The 19352-nt window shown below is 38.8% G+C and overlaps 1 protein-coding gene across 3 annotated transcripts in view; it reads left to right on the top strand.

Annotated features, from left to right (window-relative positions):
* The window catches only part of sdccag8 (SHH signaling and ciliogenesis regulator sdccag8), a 369171-nt gene that overhangs the window by 77475 nt on the left and 272344 nt on the right, over positions 1 to 19352 (top strand). For all 3 annotated transcript variants that reach the window (XM_060830822.1, XM_060830820.1, XM_060830821.1), the window contains exons 10-11: positions 552 to 704; positions 9853 to 9987. In XM_060830822.1, the coding sequence (XP_060686805.1) occupies positions 552 to 704; positions 9853 to 9987 (288 nt within the window). The remainder of the gene's footprint in view (positions 1 to 551; positions 705 to 9852; positions 9988 to 19352) is intronic.

Below are 19352 nucleotides of genomic sequence, written 5' to 3'. Positions count from 1 at the left end.
CAGTTGGTAGGAACATTGAGTTTTTTTTTGTTGGCACAATCCATCGTTGAAGCAGCATCCATAAATTCAATTGTTCCAAAAGCAGGAATACTGAAAGGCTCAAGAAAAAACAGAAATGTTTTCTGTAGACAAGGAGACTTGTGTGGAGAAAGGAAAAACCTAATTTTGATGATGCTACCTCATTTTCCTCCTGTAAGACACTCCTTCAAATCTACAGCTTTAAAAAATGCCTTAGGACATCTTACAATGTTCAGGAAACTGTTGTCATTGTGAACAGCAGTACCATTTTGTGCTAACACACTATTATTTAACACTACAAAAACATAATACTTTTTTCCTTTGGATTACATTACTGTACCCATTTCAATATTGCAATATTGCTGTAATTTAACTAAAAACTTTTCTGTAGTGTTTGGGAATTTTAATCCAGTTTTTCAGATGGACCTCACATGAAACTATGATCTGCCTCCATTCCCAAACCTATGTACAATGAAACAGCCTGTCTTGTTCTGTTTAGTTTCAAAGGACAGTTTGATTTTCCTTTTCCGTAGGCTCTGGTCCATTGTGAGCAGCTGAAGAATGAGATGTTGCGTCAGAAAGAACGACTAGAAAGGGAGTTAGTTTCTCAGCAAGAAAAGATTGCAATTGCCAAGAAAGCTGTGCATGAAGAAATGAGGAAAGAACGAGAGGCATTGGCATCAAAGGTAAAAAAGGAGGATGTTGCTGTTTTACTTGTTAAAAAATTACTGCTTGCTCAATATACAATGATAGCGCTTCATACAATGATAGTGAAATGGAATTAATATTTTTAACCACTTTTTTAAAAAAACTGGATAGTCATTCAAACATAAAATTTAATCATGCATCTCATATTAAAAGTTGAAGCTACGAGATGATAGAAAATCAATTATCAGTTGAAATATTACTGATGTTGTTTGTGTCATGACCAATAGGTGGGGATGGTGGATGGTAAGATGAAACTCAGTTTTGTGAAGCAATTTTGATAGTACATTTAACAGTTGAGCAAAAAAAAGCTGTGTTGAAGAATGGACAAATCTAATTTTGTTGCAACAACTTCTGCAGCTTTGAAACTGTATGATCCATTGTTATATGATTGATATTGGAAAATGCATTATGTTTCCTAACCAAATTACAGATTTAACCTTATAAAAAAGGGGGACATTTTTTTCTCAAGCTTATTGACTTCCTGTTGATTTTGGTAAGGCATGACAACTTTGCTACCTGAAGAAGGAGCAAGGTTCCGTAAGCTCGAGATTTCAAATAAACTTGTTGGACTATAATCCAATGTTGTGTAATTTTTTTTACTTTATCCACCCTAATCCAACACCGGCATGTCCACATGATGAGAACTTGGCCTGTTCTCAAGCTGGTGTTTATTATTTCATCTATCTTTTGAATTAATATAATGGATTCTGTACTATTTCTCTCTATTTCAGAAATGTTTAATTCCGCCATATTTTTCCATTCACAATATAATGTCCTGAAAAGTCACTGATCCCATGAAGTAAAATTTGCATCTTTATGCCCTTGTGTACCACTTTCATATTGTGATATTCTGAGAGAGGGAAGATAAAACAAATGCTTTTTTCTGCCCCTATATTACCTGAAGGAAGATGCTAAATGTAAGTGAAAATCACTTACCATAGCAAAACACCTCTGCCTGGAAGAAAATAATAATCACTCAAGGTAGCATGGACTAATGGACTTACTGTCACTGTCACTAGTCATACCTGTGGAGTTGGTGTATTTTTGTCCTAATGTGAAGTAATTCCATTTAGGTCAAACTAAATTCAGGGTTGTTTACCAAAAGGAAATATGCCTGTGCATTCCAATTAAGGGCAACTTAAGGCTTTTTCCCATCACCACAGGTATTTCATGAGTGGCAATGGATCCTTTTATCTTCTGGAGGCATGTCTTAGTTCATAAGTGTGCCGTTCCTGGGCACCCTACTTCCAATGGACAGACTCCTCACTCCCACTGGAAAGAGTACACAGACACAGATAATCTAGAGAAACAACTCAGTCACTGCTATATCTGTCCCATCTTCCAGGCCAGGGCCTCCTTGAGTGACCCCAGCATGGCTGCCCCATTTAGTTCAAATTCCACCTGCCAGCAAAGCTTCTGCTGATGGATTAACTGCAGCCCCAGTAGTTGCCATCTGGAGATAGAGCATCCTGTTACACGTGGGTGGAAGTTGTGACTTTAGATAACTAACTAGCTGGTAACAATATGGTAAAGCCTTCCAGATTTGATAGTGTAGGACTTGCCCTGACTTTATAGTTGCTGGGTTGGGCCACTGCCTCCATCTAATATTAGCACGGTGTGAATTGATGCAATTGAAAGCTTATGGGCCAAGTTCTATCCTATTGATTGTAAATTTATTTTGAGATAATTTCTTTAAAAGGAATTATTGACGAAGAAATGCAAGCTTTGGGCTTGTAACAATTTACCTTTTGGGGCTGTGAAAATTTATAACTGTATTACAGTTACTTGTCCTCTCTCACTTCTAAATGAATTGTATTGCTGGCTTGAATGTACTGAAAGTAAATTTGTACAGGTTTTAATAATCATTGAAATCTCAAACTAGTTTTAAAAACCTAATGTACCTATTGTATACTGAATAATTTAATAAAAGTTCTGGAGCAAAATAACAATTTCATGCAAGATGCATGAAATAAGTGTGCATTTACTTTGCACATTACACATGTAATGTGAAATTATTGGTGTAGCTTTCAAAGAATTTATTCCAAACTCTTTATTGATTAACTTCCAACTTTTATGTTACTTTGCTGATATCCAGTTGATCCTCTGAAATAAGTTATGAATGTCTTTTGTAGCTATCTGCTCTAGAAATAAGACATTTATCGTTTTAGTGGTCTAGATAAGCTTCTTTTTTGTTCAGCTACAAGGCAAATTTCAAATTAAATACTTCCTCAAATAAATCAACAATTGGAATGTTTTACTCTTAAGAATTCTTAAGAATGTTATGCCAATGTCATGGCTTTGAGATATGTGGATAATAAAATAAAATGGTTAATGTTTCACTCAAAATAATCACGCCTTTAGATCTGCCCCTTGAATATTCTTCACCAAAGAGAACAGCATGTAGTTCACAAGCTTTTATTCTTGAGTACCAAAGCCATCTTATTTACCCTTTGGATTAAACACTTAAAGCATAAATCATACGTTATTATTCTAAAATACATTTCTCCAGTGCACTTCCTGCTGGCCTCCTGATCACCACCTTCCATAAATTCCAAATTGTCCAACTTTTAAGCTGCCCACACCTTGTACTGTATTCAAAATATTGTCCCTGTCTGCCTATTCCACTTTGCCAAACCTTCCTATCTTGACTGATGATCCAATGTGATCACTGAATCATTGGAGGTATCATTACTGCTATCTTCCCACAAGTAATCACTTAAAAAAGATTTTTGTTTGCCAACTCTACAGGGCATTCTAGTCAATTCAATCAAGAGTTCTGACTTTCCTTCTCCCTGTTCTATTTGTAATGCCATAAATCTGGCTCTAATTGTCTGCAGGGCTGCTTGCCAGCTTTTGATTGCTATTGATGTATGAGCAAGTTGCTGGAGAGTTCACAGCAGGAATCTCCCCTTAGTTTGGTTCTTCTTTTTTACCCAGGGGATGTATAATGGTAGATCATGTCTGTAGAGTAATTATATCACTGTAGTATTTACTAGAGGAAGAGAAGTAGTCAGGGCTCCCCAGGTAGACAGCTTTTAGGGCTGAGTGTTTTCCGACTGTATTTCATGTTATGGATTTGATTGTGTTTCAAACTCAGCTTTGCTTCTAATAAAGTTGAAGATAGGATGTTTATTTTTGTTTCTGTCAATGATATTCATCAACAGATTATAATGTTCTGCTTACATTTTTAATTGATGAAGCTGAGTGAATATCGCTAAAAGGAGAAAAGAAATGTAATTTTTCATCAAAATTTGACAACGTCTCAAATAGTCATTTTATTTTCAAAGCAGGAGGTCATGCTTCACAAACTTTACAAGATTATTTGAGAGTACAAGTAATTTTTGACTTATACAGGCTAAATTAGTTTGGTCTTTGGGTGGCATCTGACAATTGTTTAGAAAAGAAGCAAATAAAGGTAGGTATTAAATAATTATGCTTATTTCTTCCTGGAAAGCAAGAAAAAATATTTGTAACATATTTTGAGGGGCATAGAGATTTGGCAGTTTGGGCATTTTCTCTCCGTCTAGACATTTCCAAGGATGTAGTTCCAGAAATAGCTTGCATGTATTGAAGAGCGGTTCAATAGATTTTAATGCAGTTTTGTTCTTCTGTATAGTCTACATCAGTCTTGAATCACTAGCTACTTAGAATAGTTTTGATGAAATAATTACCACTTCAAAAAATCCTTGATAGCTAAAGCAAAACCCAGAGAAAAATGACCATGCTGATCCATATTCTGCAGGTTATTGGCTTATGCATCAAAATAGATGTGAATTTACTTTGAGTCAAGATTTGAGTTTTTTAAAAAAACAAAAACACTGCTTCTTATCTCGTTATTGTAGCAACAAACATGTAACATGATTATAGTATGCATGCATATGGCGTGCAGATATTAAGCAATGTGATTATGAGCTTAACAAAGACTGCTTGTTCAACATTTCAGTACTAAAGGACCCCATACTTCCCCAGTAAACATTGGGAAGATCAGAGTCATGGTTTATGTTGCAGCTACAAATTCCATTCCCTTGACACCAAGTCCATCTCTCTCCTGACAACTGTCTGATGCAACATCAGAGAGTTCACAATCTTGGTGTTATATTTGACCCTGAAATGAGCGAATACCCACTCCGTCTCTCAGAGGGCACATTTCAGCCACTTGAACATCAACTGACTCTGCTTATGCCTCTGCTAATTTACTGAACTTTGATCCTTCCCTTTGTTACCTCTAGATTTGACACTTCCAACATAACCTGGCTAAAAAACATATACCCTTCATGCCTATATTCGTTGACTTATATGGGCAATCTTGATTTTAAAATTCTTATCTTTGTTTCTAAATAATGCTGATCTTGTCTCTCCCAAACTCTACTCTCCTCCAGTCTTATAACTCTTACAACCACAACTGCCTCACCTTTACCATAGCCAAGGAGATATATTGGGGATGTATTTAATTGGGGGAGGGGAAATTATGCTGCTTTTAGAAGCTGTAAAATATAAATTGGGAACAATTTTTCTACCAGAAATGCACAATAGAAATGTGGAGGCTGTTTAAGGAGCACTTGTTGTGAGAGTTGGATAACTTTGTCCCACTAAGACAGGCAAGGAATGTCAAGGTGAAAGAGCCTTGGATGACAAGAGAAGAGAATCTTCTCGTCAGAGGAAGAAGCAAGCTTATTTAAGGTCTGGCTCAGCTTTAAAGGATCTGGCTCAGCTTTAAAGGATTACAGGGTAGCTAGGAAAGAACTCAAAAATGGAATGAGGAGAACTGGGGCGGGGCACGATAAAACTTTGATGGGAGGGATGAGAGAAAGTCCAAAGGCATTCTACACGTAAGTGAGGAAAAAGAGAATGATCAGAGAGATGATAGGGCCTATCAGGAATAGTGGAGAGAACTTGTGCCTGGAGTTTTAAGAGGTAGGGGAGGCCATAAATGAGCTTTTTTGCTTCAGTATTCACTATAGAGAGGGACTTTGTTGATAGTGAGAACACCATGAACCATGTTAGTAGGCTTGAACAGATTGACATTAAGAAAGTGGATGTGCTGGAAGCATCAAGATAGATAAGTCCCCAGGGCCAGACTAGATATATCCAAGGTTACTACGGAAAGTGAGGAACGAGATTGCTGGGCCTCTGGCAATGATCTTTGCATCCTCACTCTGCACAGGAGAAATACCGGATGATTTAAGGGAGGCAAATGTTGCCCTCTGTTTAAGAAAGGGAATAGGAGATCAGTCAGTCTTACATTTGTGGTATGCAAGGTACTTGAAAGGATTCTGAGAGATAGGATTTATGACTATTTGGAAAAACCTAGTTTGATTACAGATAATCAGCATGGCTTTGTGAGGGGCAGGTCTTAGTGGTTTTTATAAATGATTTGGATAAGGAAGGGTGGGTTAGTAAGTTTGCCAGTGACACGAAGGTTGATGGAGTTGTGGACAGTGTGAAGGGCTGTTGGAGGTTGCAATGGGACATTGGCAGGATGCAGAACTGGGCTGATAAGTAACCTGGAAAAATGTGAAGTCATTCAGTTTGGAAGTCGAATTTGAATGCTGAATACAGGATTAAAGGTAGGATTCTTGGCAGTGTGGAGGAACAGAGGGATCTTGGGTTCCACATACATAGATTTAGTAAGGCATTTGATAAGGTTCCCCATGATAGGCTTATGCGGAAAGTCAGGAGGCATGGGATAGTGGGAAACTTGGCCAGTTGGACAAAGAACTGGCTAATCGGTCGAAGTCAGAGAATGGTGGTAGATGGTAAATGTTCAGCCTGGAGCCCAGTTACAAGTGGAGTTCCGCAGGGATCAGTTCTGAGTCCTCTGCTGTTTGTAATTTTTATTAATGACTTGGAAGAGGGAGTCGAAGGGTGGGTCAGTAAATTTGCAGACGATACGAAGATTGGTGGAGTTATGGATAGTGAGGAGGGCTGTTGTCGGCTGCAAAGGGACTTAGATATGATGCAGAGCTGGGCTGAGGAGTGGCAGATGGAATTCAACCCTGTCAAGTGTGAGGTTGTCCATTTTGGAAGGACAAATAAGAATGCGGAATACAGGGTTAACAATAGGGTTCTAAGTAAGCACAGTGGTTAGCACTGCTGCCTCACAGCGCCTGAGACCCGGGTTCAATTCCCGACTCAGGCGACTGACTGTGTGGAGTTTGCACGTTCTCCCTGTGTCTGCGTGGGTTTCCTCCGGGTGCTCTGGATTTCTCCCACAATCCAAAGATTTGCAGGTCAGGTGAATTGGCCATGCTAAATTGCCCGTAGTGTTAGGTAAGGGGTAAATGTAGGGGTATGGGTGGGTAGCGCTTCAGCGAGTTGATGTGGACTGGTTGGGCTGAAGGGCCTGTTTCCACACTGTAAGTAATCTAATCTAAGGTGGAGGAGCAGAGGGATCTTGGGGTCTATGTTCATAGCTCTTTAAAAGTTGCCACTCAGGTGGATAGAGCTTGTAAGAAGGTCTATGGTGTATTAGCGTTCATTAGCAGAGGGATTGAATTCAAGAGTCGTGAGGTGATGTTGCAGCTGTACAGGACCTTGGTAAGGCCACATTTGGAGTACTGTGTGCCGTTCTGGTCGCCTCACTTTAGGAAAGATGTGGAAGCTTTGGAGAGGGTGCAGAAGAGATTTACCAGGATGTTGCCTGGAATGGAGAATAGGTTGTACGAGGATCGGTTGAGAGTGCTAGGCCTTTTCTCATTGGAGCGGCGAAGGATGAGGGGTGATTTGATAGAGGTTTTTAAGATGATCAGGGGAATAGATAGAGTAGACAGTCAGAGACTTTTTCCCCGGGTACAACAGAGTGTTACAAGGGGACATAAATTTAAAGTGAAGGGTGGAAGGTATGGGGGGATGTCAGGGGTAGGTTCTTTACCCAGAGAATGGCGGGGGCATGGAATGCGCTGCTTGTAGGAGTGGCAGAGTCAGAATCATTGGTGACCTTTAAGCGGCAATTGGATAGGTACATGGATGGATGCTTAAGCTAGGACAAATGTTCGGCACAGCATCGTGGGCCGAAGAGCCTGTTCTGTGCAGTATTATTCTATGTTCTAGATCCCTCAAAGTTGCCACCTAAGTTGATAGGGTTGCTAAGAAGACATACGGTATTTTGGCTTTCATTAACAGGGGGATTGAGTTTAAGTGCCGTGAGGTTTTCCTGCAGCTCTATAAAATCCTGGTCAAACCACACTTAGAATATTGTGTCCAGTTCTGGTCGTCTCATTATAGGAAAGGTGTAGATACTTTAAAGAGGGGCAGAGGAGATCTGCCAGGACGCTGCCTGGATCGGTGAGCACGTATTATGAAGAGAGGTTGAGTTAACTCGGGTTTTTCACACTGGAGAGAAGAAGGAAGAGAAGTGACTTGATAGATGTGTACAAGGAAATGAGAGGCATAGATAGAGTAGATAACCAGAGAATTTACCCCAGGGAAGAAATGGCTGTCACACGGGGTCATAATTTTAAGGTGATTGGAGGAAGGTATGAGAAGGTGTCAGCGGTAGGTTCTTTATGCAGAGAGTGATGGGTGCGTGAAATGCACTGCCAACGGTGATAGTATACTCAGGGACATTTAAGAGACTGCTGGACAAGAACATGGATGGCAGTAAATTGAGGGGTATGTAGGTTAGGTTGATCTTAGATTAAGATAAATGATCGGCACAACATCATGGGCCAAAAGGCCTGTCCTGTGTTGTACTGTTCTATGTTCTATATTTGTTAAAAACATCCATGCTGCACTGCTCATAACCTTTTGAGCATGCCCATTTTAATTATTCCACCATTGCCATGACCATGCATTCAGTTACCAAGACTTTTGGGCAGTGCTGTCCAAACAGTTTCCCAATGTTGCTCCATTTTAATGCCTTGAACTTCCTGTGAACTCAGTAAAAATTGCAAGGGCAACAGTTGTTTTCTGTTAGAGGAGGACAGCTTTGACAAAGGGTCAGTTAGACTCGAAACGTCAGCTCTTATCTCTCCTTACTGATGCTGCCAGACCTGCTGAGATTTTCCAGCATTTTCTCTTTTGGTTACAGGAGGACTGTTATTGCCTGGGGCAAGGTGGCTGACCAGGGTTTGGGGAGCAATTTAAACTATTGGATTTATCCCAAAAAAGTAATGAAACAGCTCTTAGCAGGCTTTGTTTGTAGCAATAGGAACAGGAAATTCGACGTTTCAGGCATAAGCCCTTCATCAGGAATGAGGAAAGTGTGTCCAGCAGGCTAAGATAAAAGGTAGGGAGGAGGGACTTGGGGGAGGGGTGATGGAGATGTGATAGGTGGAAGGAGGTCAAGGGGAGGGTGATAGGCCGGTGTGGGGTGGGGGCGGAGAGGTCAGGAAGAAAATTGCAGGTTAGGAGGGCGGTGCTGATTTCGAGGGAATCGACTGAGACAAGGTGGGGGGAGGGGAAATGAGGAAACTGGAGAAATCTGAGTTCATCCCTTGTGGTTGGAGGGTTCCCAGGCGGAAGATGAGGCGCTCTTCCTCCAACTGTCGTGTTGTTATGTTCTGGCGATTGAGGAGTCCAAGGACCTGCATGTCCTCGGTGGAGTGGGAGGGAGAGTTAAAGTGTTGAGCCATGGGGTGGTTGGGTTGGTTGGTCCGGGCATCCCAGAGGTGTTCCCTGAAGCATTCCGCAAGTAGGCGGCCTGTCTCCCCAATATAGAGGAGGCCACATCGGGTGCAGCGGATGCAATAGATGATGTGTGTGGAGGTGCAGGTGAATTTGTGGCGAATATGGAAGGATACCTTGGGGCCTTGGAGAGAGGTAAGGGAGGAGGTGTGGGCGCAAGTTTTGCATTTCCTGCGGTTGCAGGGGAAGGTGCCGGGATTGGAGGTTGGGTTGGTGGGGGATGTGGACCTGACGAGGGAGTCAAGAAGGGAGTGGTCTTTGCGGAACGCTGATAGGTGGTACTATATACAGAATTTAAGTTCTTCTTAGTCGTATTCCTATTGACTTATCATGGTTATTGGGAAGTATAATTAACCATCTATTGTTCATTAGAACTCTGGCTATCATATTCTTTGGTGTCTGATGAAACAATTTGCTTTCTGCATAACTGAAGCTAGACTGCTGAGTATTTCCGACCTTTCCATTTTTGTTTAAAATTCATGATATTCTGTTTATTTACAGGTGACCTGTTTATCAGAAAATGTTGCTTGTCTTGAAGGTCAGTTGCAGAGGCTGGTGAGAGAAAGGGATTCAGCATGTAATCAATTGGAAGAAGCTCAGAACAAGCTAATAAATCATGAGATGGAGATCAATAAGGTACAGAATCAACAATGATCCAAACTAGGCACAAAATCTTATAATGATAGGCTGTGAATAATGTGCTTGCCCCATACATAAATTGATGCTATGGAAATTGTGGGTCATTCCTTTAGTTCTCAAGGTAAAATGGTCATCAAACAAATAGAATGTAAACGAGTTAATTGTATTAGTTGCGATTTATCATCAGGCAAGTATCATATCCAATATTTATTTTACTTGATAGGCATTCTCATAAAGAATCCACTTCCAAATAATCTATTTCATGCTTAGGATTGAGTTAATGCTGGTTTATGTGTTTCCCTTTGCCTTCCCGTTGAAATCAGATGGTGCACACCTTTCAGTCAAATGGCAGATTTTGGATCATGCTGCTATTGGTGTTTTTTAGTCCATCAGTAATCTGTAGTAAGAAAATGCACACCATGATGTGGAGAAAAATAAATATTTAATTTTAGAAAGCTGAAGATAAGAATACAAAGGAACTGGGAAAGCAGCTAAATATAATCAGGTGTCCTAAAATAGTGCACAGTATTAGCCTGATCTGTGTTTAGATTAAATGCTCATTACTTTTTCAACTTCTGTATTCAATGATGCCTTTATAAAATTCAAAATTCTATTTTACTTCCTTTATTACATTACCTAACTATAGATATGTTCTAATGCACCTGTTGAGGTATGTCATTTTAAAACAAAAATCTGGAATTAATAGTCTAATGATGATCAATTGCTGAATGTAAGAAAAACCCATCCGGTTCACTAACGTCCTTTAGGTAAGTAAACAGCCGTCCTTATCTGGTCTGGCCTACATATGATTCCAGCAATGTGGTTGATTCTTAACTGCCCTCTGGGCAATTAGGGATGGGCAATAAGTGCTGGCATAGCCACCAATGCTCTCTCTCATCTGGTGAATGAATACAGAGGTACGTCTAGAGCAGGTGGGACTTGAACCTAGGCCTTCTGGTTTAGAGGTAGGCACTCTTCAGACTCCACCATAAAATATATTTTTCAATCAACCTGTTCAGACAATCTTCTGTGACAGGTAGGTCATGAACCCATTTCTTCTGGTACATAGGCAAGGACACTACTACATTACTACTGGGGCCCCCCTAATATTATCATTTTTAGTTTATTCTCCTAAATTTTATTATGTTGCGGTTCATTTTTAATTAAATTGCATCTGCCATCTGTTCATTTTGCTAACTTTTGTGCTCTTGGTACAAATAATTTGAGAAATGGTGAGGCCACTTTTGGAATACTGTGTGCAAATCTAGTCTCCCTGCTGTAGGAAGGATGTTGCGAAACATGAAAGAGTTCAGAAAAGATTTACAAGGATGTTGCCAGGGTTGGACAGTTTGAGCACTAGGGAGAGGCTGAATAGGCTGGGGCTATCTTCTCTGGAGCGTCAGAGCTGAGGGGGTGACCTTATAGAGGTTTATAAAATCATGAGGGGCATGGGTAGAGTAATAGCCAAGGTCTTTTCCTTGAGGTAGGGACTCCACAACTAGAGGGCATAGGTAGATGGAAAAGATTTAAAAGGGGCAGCTATTTCACGCAGAGTGTATGGAATGAGCTGCCAGAGGGAAGTGGTGGAGGCTGGTACAATTGCAACATTTAAAAGGAATCTGGATGGGTGTAGGAGTAGGAGGGGCTTAGAGGGCTATGTGGCAAATGGGGCTAGGTTTATCTAGGATATCTAGTCAGCATGGGTGAGTTGGACGAAAAGGCCTGTTTCCATGCTGGACATCTCGATGACTCTGAAATGAGAACAAAATTGGAACCTGTGTTGGTCTTTGGGCTTCATTGGTTCAAATTCAAGCAACACTGATTAATTCTCTTTGTTTTCTATTAAATATTCAACATTTTAATTTATGCTGTCACATTTCTTATTAAACTATATATAGTCATGCTCAGTCCTGTCTTCACCTCAGCTGGAATTGCTGCTTAGCAATCAGAAACATGTCTAATTTTTCTCTAATCTAGGAGAAATAAAGTCATTTTAATACCTTTGTCAGTTTGCTAGCTTAAAACTAGTGACACAGTTTCGGACTTGAAACTGATATAAATTGCAAAGACTCCCATTGGACACATTTAGCTGTAACTGGGGGGAGGAGTAGAGCAAATGATGATGGTGGAGAGAAAGACACCATGTTCCTTTGGCATTAAGCAAGTAAACTATGACTTCACATAAACTGCACAACTTATTGGTTTTACTGTAGTTATCAGATCCTCCATAATTAATAGGTCAAGAAAATGCAGAAAATACGGTCTAGATCTGGCAGAAAGAGAAAGACGTTAATATATCAGGTCATAACTTTCAAAGAGCTCAACTTAAATTTACTACCCCTTTACAAATACTCAGCTCATACTGTTAATTCGAAAGAAATCCATATTTTCACTTAATGCCTGAAAATAAAACTGGCCATCTGAAGTATTTTGACTTGCATCTGACCACACCATTTCAAACATCAAACAGAACAGCATCTTAGTGCTTTAAAACTGTCACTAAACTTTAAAAATGAGTGTTTTACATATTCTACATCACTTTTGAAATATTCCTTCTCCAAACAACTTTTCCCCTCCTCCCTTTGATTTTCATTGTCCCTGCTTTGTAGTTAGCACATTATAATTATGCACTTCACATTTTTCCTCTTGAACTGACAATTTCCATTTGAGAAATGATGGGCAGAGATGATTTCTTTTGTGTTTGCTGATGATATCTGTGCTTTGCCTTTTGTCTTTGGTGTATTCTGGGCCACATTGATGACTGATGCTTCTTTGTTTGTCTGAGTAACCACATCCTTGAGGTGGCTGAGCATGCTGTGAAGCCTGAAGGATGAATAATAATGCATCATTTATCCTATAGTTGTGACATCTCCAGGTTATAGTTGGAATTGGTTAGAGCTCTTTTCACTGATGATTTGACCACTTTTTAGAGTTTACTGTGTCAGAAACAAGAAAATGAATGTAAAGATGAAAAGCACTTTCTTTATATTTGAAAATTCAAAATTCATAAATCATTTTTCTAGTTATAAATATCTCAGATAATTCTTGCAAATTTCTCCAATAAACAGCATGGCAAGGTAAATAGAAATACTGCATCAGAAATAATTCATTACTGTTGTACTAAGCTGTGTAGAAACCCCAACTGCCACTGCTTTTTACACAGACCTATGTTAATATTTTAGTTAACACGAACCATAGTGTTTAGCTGCCAGTGATTGATGACCTCGTGTCTTCATTTGCTGTGGTGTACATTTTTCAGCAGTAGTGAAAGCTTTCATGCTTACTATTAATTTTGTTATATTACCTAACAAATATACCTGGAAATATATAACAAAAATATTAAAAACTCTTTATTATGAAAAATATTTGCCCTGAAACTGTTTTAATCCAATTTGGATGCTTGATCTATAAACAACCACTAGAGGGCAATACATTACAGACGACACAGGCTGCTTGAGGTGCTTTACAGCAGTTCAGAAAATGAATGCTGTTAGCTCGTATGTCTAATTCTTGACCTTTCTTGCATATTGCATCCTGGGTTCATTTGTATTTATTTAAATTTCCAAAGACCAATTATCTACTGATCAAATCCATGGACAGTATCCCATGATCATTCTCATGCACTTTAATCTTCCAACATGGTGATGGAAATACTCTCGTGCAGTTCTTTTAATCCAGCAATTCCCTTTATCCAGGCATTGAAATTTAGCAAATATTTTCAAAATTGTAATTGGTCATGCTGTCGGTGGAGAGTATGGGCCTGATACAGCAGTATTTATTTAAGTATGAAATAACAATCATTAACTGGAATCTACTAACTACAATGCGTAGATTCGTGTGTAATTATTTGTGTTGTGCATAATTGTTCTACATGAGCCACTGGTTCCTTTTATAATGTATTTTAGCTGTGGATTTGTGTACAATTCTCCCCTCCCTGGTATTTGTGAGGAAGATGGTGAGACAAGCAAATAATTGGGCACTTTGGCCTGGAGAGATACATGTCTCCTTCTTGCCAACTCCATAATTAAGTGCTGAATGAAAAAGTTTACCATCTCAGCTTGCCAGCAAGTAAGGCCTAGTAACAGCCACTCCAGGGCCTCAACTTGCCACCAGCCTGATTACCTGCCTTCCAACCTCGTTCGAGAAGCTATTGTCCTGGTTTCCCATCAGGAAATCGATCTACTAGGTGGGGGTTTTCCATTTGCTCCAACCTTGGGCCAATTAGGGAAGGAAATGGGGTATAAGGAAGTGGCCGCTGAAGGCTGTAATGCTTGTTGCCAGCCCCACGCCCAATAAAACTTAACTATCAGGTAACATAAAGGAAGAAGACATTTAATTTGAGTTAAATTTTCTGAGTATCATATGTAGGTTGATGTCCATTTTTACTTGGGAGATAATATTGATTTATCCTTCAAAACTTTATCTTGATTGTACTAAGACATGTTATTTTACTTTTTTTAACATTTTGAGGCATTTGTTTCTGTCAAACAAATGTACATTTAAAATCATTAATGGTTCATTTTCATTGACAGAGGGAATAAAATTGGAGATTGCTTTGGTTTGCATTTCACTGCACATTTCTTTCAGCTACCTCAAATCCAAAGTAAAAAGGAGAGAAAAAAATTATATTCTTTAGATGTACTTTATTGGTATTGTAATGCCATTAATGTGGTGATTTCTGGTGGGAGATAGAACAGCCTATGAAGTTTCAAATGATGTAGTAATTATTGAAATAAATTTTAAATGACAACAGCTAATAATAAAATTGATAAATGGATTGGATGACCAAAAACAATTGTCAAATTATGATCAGTACAAAGAAGTAATCAACATTGTAAAAGCTGCTGCAACTATATTGCATACATGTGAGAACGTAAAATAAGGGCAACAGATGAAATTCAAACTAATTGTGCCATTTTGTCTAAAAAATCTAAAATAATCTAAATAAGGATTAAATTTTCAGTTTTGTGATTTATCATGCCTAACCTTCCATTGCTGAATATCAGGTATAACCTGTGTATTTATCGCCAGGATCAAATTAATTCTGGGAAATGGGAAACTTGTGCCACAGTGATCAGTACATTTTGAGGTTAGTAGAAAGTGCCATCACTTTACTGCTGACCCCACAATCTGACAATCTTGATCCAGAAAGGAATAGAAGGGTTTGCACTGCCTCCACAGTTTAGGCTTGCATTGCCTAATTTCTAACTGGCCTGGAGTCTTTGAGCACACCTTCACATTTCACTGGTTATTCTGTCCTAGTTTCCAATGTAAGTTGAATTGCACTTGCTATGACTTCTAAGTTATCTTTGGGATTTTTTTTATCCCCAAGAACTCTTTACATTTGGAAACTGTGCATATCTGTGTGCCTGCTGTGCAGCCTGTTGAGTTTTGTACACATAGTTAATTCCATTTACATTCATCAGCTTCATTGATAAATTCCTTCATTGACGAATCATGCAACCCCTTTACTGTGAACGTAACCATCTGGAAGAAAGAATAGATTTATACACAGGACAGAACATGGACAACACATTGTATAAGACTATTGGCAATTCAGCTACTGAACCTGCTGATTCAAGTGGGTGGTCTACCATGACAGCTGGGAAAGGTTTTTTTCTTTGAGTTCTTTTTGTTCTTTAATCTTCAGAACTAATAAGGAAATTTCATTTTGTGTAGTTAATCCAGTGAGGATGAGCAAGACTAGTGCTAGAGGATATGGTTTTCAAGAAAGGATTAAGATGACTGATGTGCATTATGTTGCCAGTAAAATGTTCTAAGATCTTTGCTCTCATGCCAAGATAAAATCATAAAGCTGCCAGTGAATGTAGCACTGAGAAGGCAGATCTCCAAGATGTGGCTTCCCCTCAACATTTTTTTGCACTGGCTGTAACACAACTGCCGCTGGTACAAAGCACACATTGCATCCTGCCCTTTTAAAACTGCTTTGGCAGTTCAGTCATATCTCAAAGTTCAAGTGATTAATACAAAGAAGTTGACTGTCCTGTCACCACATCTTGGATGGAAAAAAAAACTGATCTGTGTCTATTAAAAGCAGGTGACTAGCACAGCTTCAATTCACATAAGTGTTCATTTGTAAGCACAACCTACTTTCATCCTCCAGCACATAGTCATGAGAGTGGGCAGAGTAATGATGACTCCGTGTTCATCATTGCTGTCAATCACAATACATAGTGCCTCTAAGTTCAACACATTGAAAGCCTAATTAGGACAGATATTGTCAATAAGGACTTTTTTTTGTTCATTCTAGAGTAATGTTCTCCATTATATTGGCTTGGATCTCAAGTATTATTTCTAACCTCATATCTCCAAATAATAATGTACATGACTTTCATTTAGTGATAACATTCACGACTCAGATTGTAGGTTTAAGACAAATTCCAAAACTTAAGTACAGCATCTAGGCTGGCACTGAGAATGTGCTGCATTTGGACTGTTATTTTAGACTGCACCTGATACAAGTAGTACTTTGTCAGCCCAGTCAGTCTCTTTGGATGTAAAAGAAACCTAAATGTCTTTAAAGAGCATAGTTCATCTGTAATTTTGGCCTGTATTGATCCATCCAGCTCAATCCTGCCAAACACAGATTCACTGGCTATTTATCTAATTCTTGTTTGCAGGATTTTCTGGTGCACAAATTTGCTGCCTCAATTGTCAGCGAAACAATAGTACAGGCTGGAGTATTAGTTGTCTATTGACATTATAAAGTTAGCAGTTTAATATCTTGCTACATCAGTGGTTCACAAACTAAGGTCCTGTGGAATTTTACAAGGGTCCATTAATTGAATTGCCTCCATCATAAGTTTCATATGACACATGAAGGTAAAAACAGTTTTTTTTGTCTGACCGTTTTCCAAACCATCTCACCAATGGTAATTTAGTCCACTACCCACCAATTTTAATAAGTAGCATTTCTCTACTCTCCGATTAGCTAGAAAGGTTAAGACTAGATTATAAAATCATCATTTATCAGTTCATCAACAGGTCAATTGTGGAGAGGAGTTGTGAAACCATACATTAAAAATTAAATTTAAGTTTCAATTATTGTAAATATTCTGTACTCTATCTAATTAATTAATATTGTAATATGTAAATTTTCATATATATTTTATTTATATAACATAATTTACATAAAGGTATTTGATAAGGTGCTACACAAGATACGAGAACATGGTGTAGCAGGTGACATTAACGTGGTTAGCTAATAGGAAGCACCGAGTTGGGTGAAATGAGTCATTTTCAGGTCATTAAGCTATAACTAATAGAGTACCATAGGAAATTAGTGCTAGGACCTCAATTATTTAAAATCAGTGTCAGTGTTTCGATAAGTGTACCAAATGTGTGGTAGCTAAATTTACCACTGATGCCAAGGTCAAAAGGAAAGTAAGTTGTTAAGAGGAGGCAGAGAATCTACAGAGGTACATTCATAGGTTAAGTGGTCAAACATTTGTCAGATGAAACAAAATGTGGGTAACTCTGTATGTGTTCATTTTGGTAGGAGAAATAGAAAAGCAGTATACAATTCAAGTGAAGAGAGATTGTAGGACTTGGTGGTACAGAGGATATGGGTGTCCTGGTACACACACAAATCTCAGAAAGTTGGTAAACAGGTACAGATGAGGAAGGCACATTGAATTATACTAGCATGGATTGAGAATTGGACAGTAGATAAGAAACAGTAGAAATAAGAGGGTCATTTTCAGAGTGGAAAGTGGTCACAAGTGGGGTACAGCAGGGATCAGTGCTTAGGCCCCAAGAATATACCATGTACATCAACCATTTGGACGATGGATGGAATTGAGTGCAATAGTTCCAAGTTTGTTGATGACATAAAACTAGGTAGGAGTGAGCATAATAAGGTGGATGTAGAAAGAGAATTTAGACGTCTTTAGCGATTGTGAAAATGCATGGTTGATGCAGTATAACATGGATATAAGAGATGTTGTCCACTTTGATAGGAAAAATAGATTATCAGAGTATTACTTAGGATGATAAATTGGGAAAATGTAAAAAAGAGATTTGGATAAATTGCACTTTGGGCATGGAAAGCAAGTAGGTGGGAGGCCAAATGGTATGTTGGCCTTTACTGTAAGAGAGTTTGAGTACAGAAGAAAGGAGGTAAAAACAATGACTGCAGATGCTGGAAACCAGATTCTGTATCAGTGGTGCTGGAATTCTTACTGCATTTGTACAAGCCCTTGGTGAGACCACAACTGGATTACTGTATGCAGTTTGGTCTCATTGCCGAAGAAAGAATGTACTTGTCATTGAGAGAATGCAACAAGAATGTGCAAGGCTGATTCCTGGGATCGCATTTCTATCATACGAAGAAAGGTTGGATTAACTGGGCCTATATTCACTGGAGTTTAGAAGAATAAAAGGGGATCTCATTGATATGTATAAAACTTCTACTGAGCCAAACAGACCAGATGCAAAAATGATGTTTCCCCTGGCTAGGGGGTGTGGGTATTCAGAACAAGGGGTCACAGTATCAGGATATGCAGTTGGCCATTGCAGATTGAGATGAGAAGAAATTTCATAACTTAGATGATTTGAATCTGTGAATTTCTCTACCGGAGAAGGCTGGGGAGTCAAAGTCACTGAATATATTTAAGAAAGAAATAGATTTCCAGAGACTGATGATGTCAAGGTGCATGAGAAGAGAATGGGAGGATGGCATTGAGATAGAGGATTAGTGGATCTTGCTCATTACATTAACTTGGATGTGAATGTAGAAAATATAATTAGTATCAGTGTCAACAATAGCACTAATCTACTGTTTTGTATATTTCTATGTCATTGAATTTATATATGGATGAGTTATATTTTTGATAGATAAGTGAGTCTAGGATTGTTGAGTGCATACACAAAATCAGAACTAAGACCACAACTGGATCAACCAAGGTCTAACTGAATGGTCAAGCAGGCCCCAAAGGGCCAAATGGTCTATTCTGGTTACTATGTTCCTAATTCTTAATTTAATTATTTTTAACAAACCATATCAGTTTTTCTTTTTTTTGAAGTGTTATTTTCAAATAGTTTGCCTCTTTTTCTGGTTAGTGAGAAACTAGCCAATGGAATAAATTAAAAACCAAAAGAGCTGCTGATGCTGGAAATCTGAAACAAAAGAAGAAATTGCTTGAAAAGCTCAGGAGGTCTGGAAGCATCTATGCAGAAAAATCAGAGTTAGCATTTTGGATCCAGTGACCCTTACTCAGAATACACTTCCTCACTGGAATGTACTAACTGGACGAAGTAGCTATCAACCGCTTATAATCGTCATTGTCAAGCACTACATAGACAAATTCCCTATTCTTCCAGGCAGGTACTTACCTGCAACA

The sequence above is a fragment of the Hemiscyllium ocellatum genome, chromosome 10 (assembly GCF_020745735.1).
Source record: "Hemiscyllium ocellatum isolate sHemOce1 chromosome 10, sHemOce1.pat.X.cur, whole genome shotgun sequence".
NCBI classification, from domain to species: domain Eukaryota; kingdom Metazoa; phylum Chordata; class Chondrichthyes; order Orectolobiformes; family Hemiscylliidae; genus Hemiscyllium; species Hemiscyllium ocellatum.
This window is presented reverse-complemented; position numbering and strand designations above follow the sequence as displayed.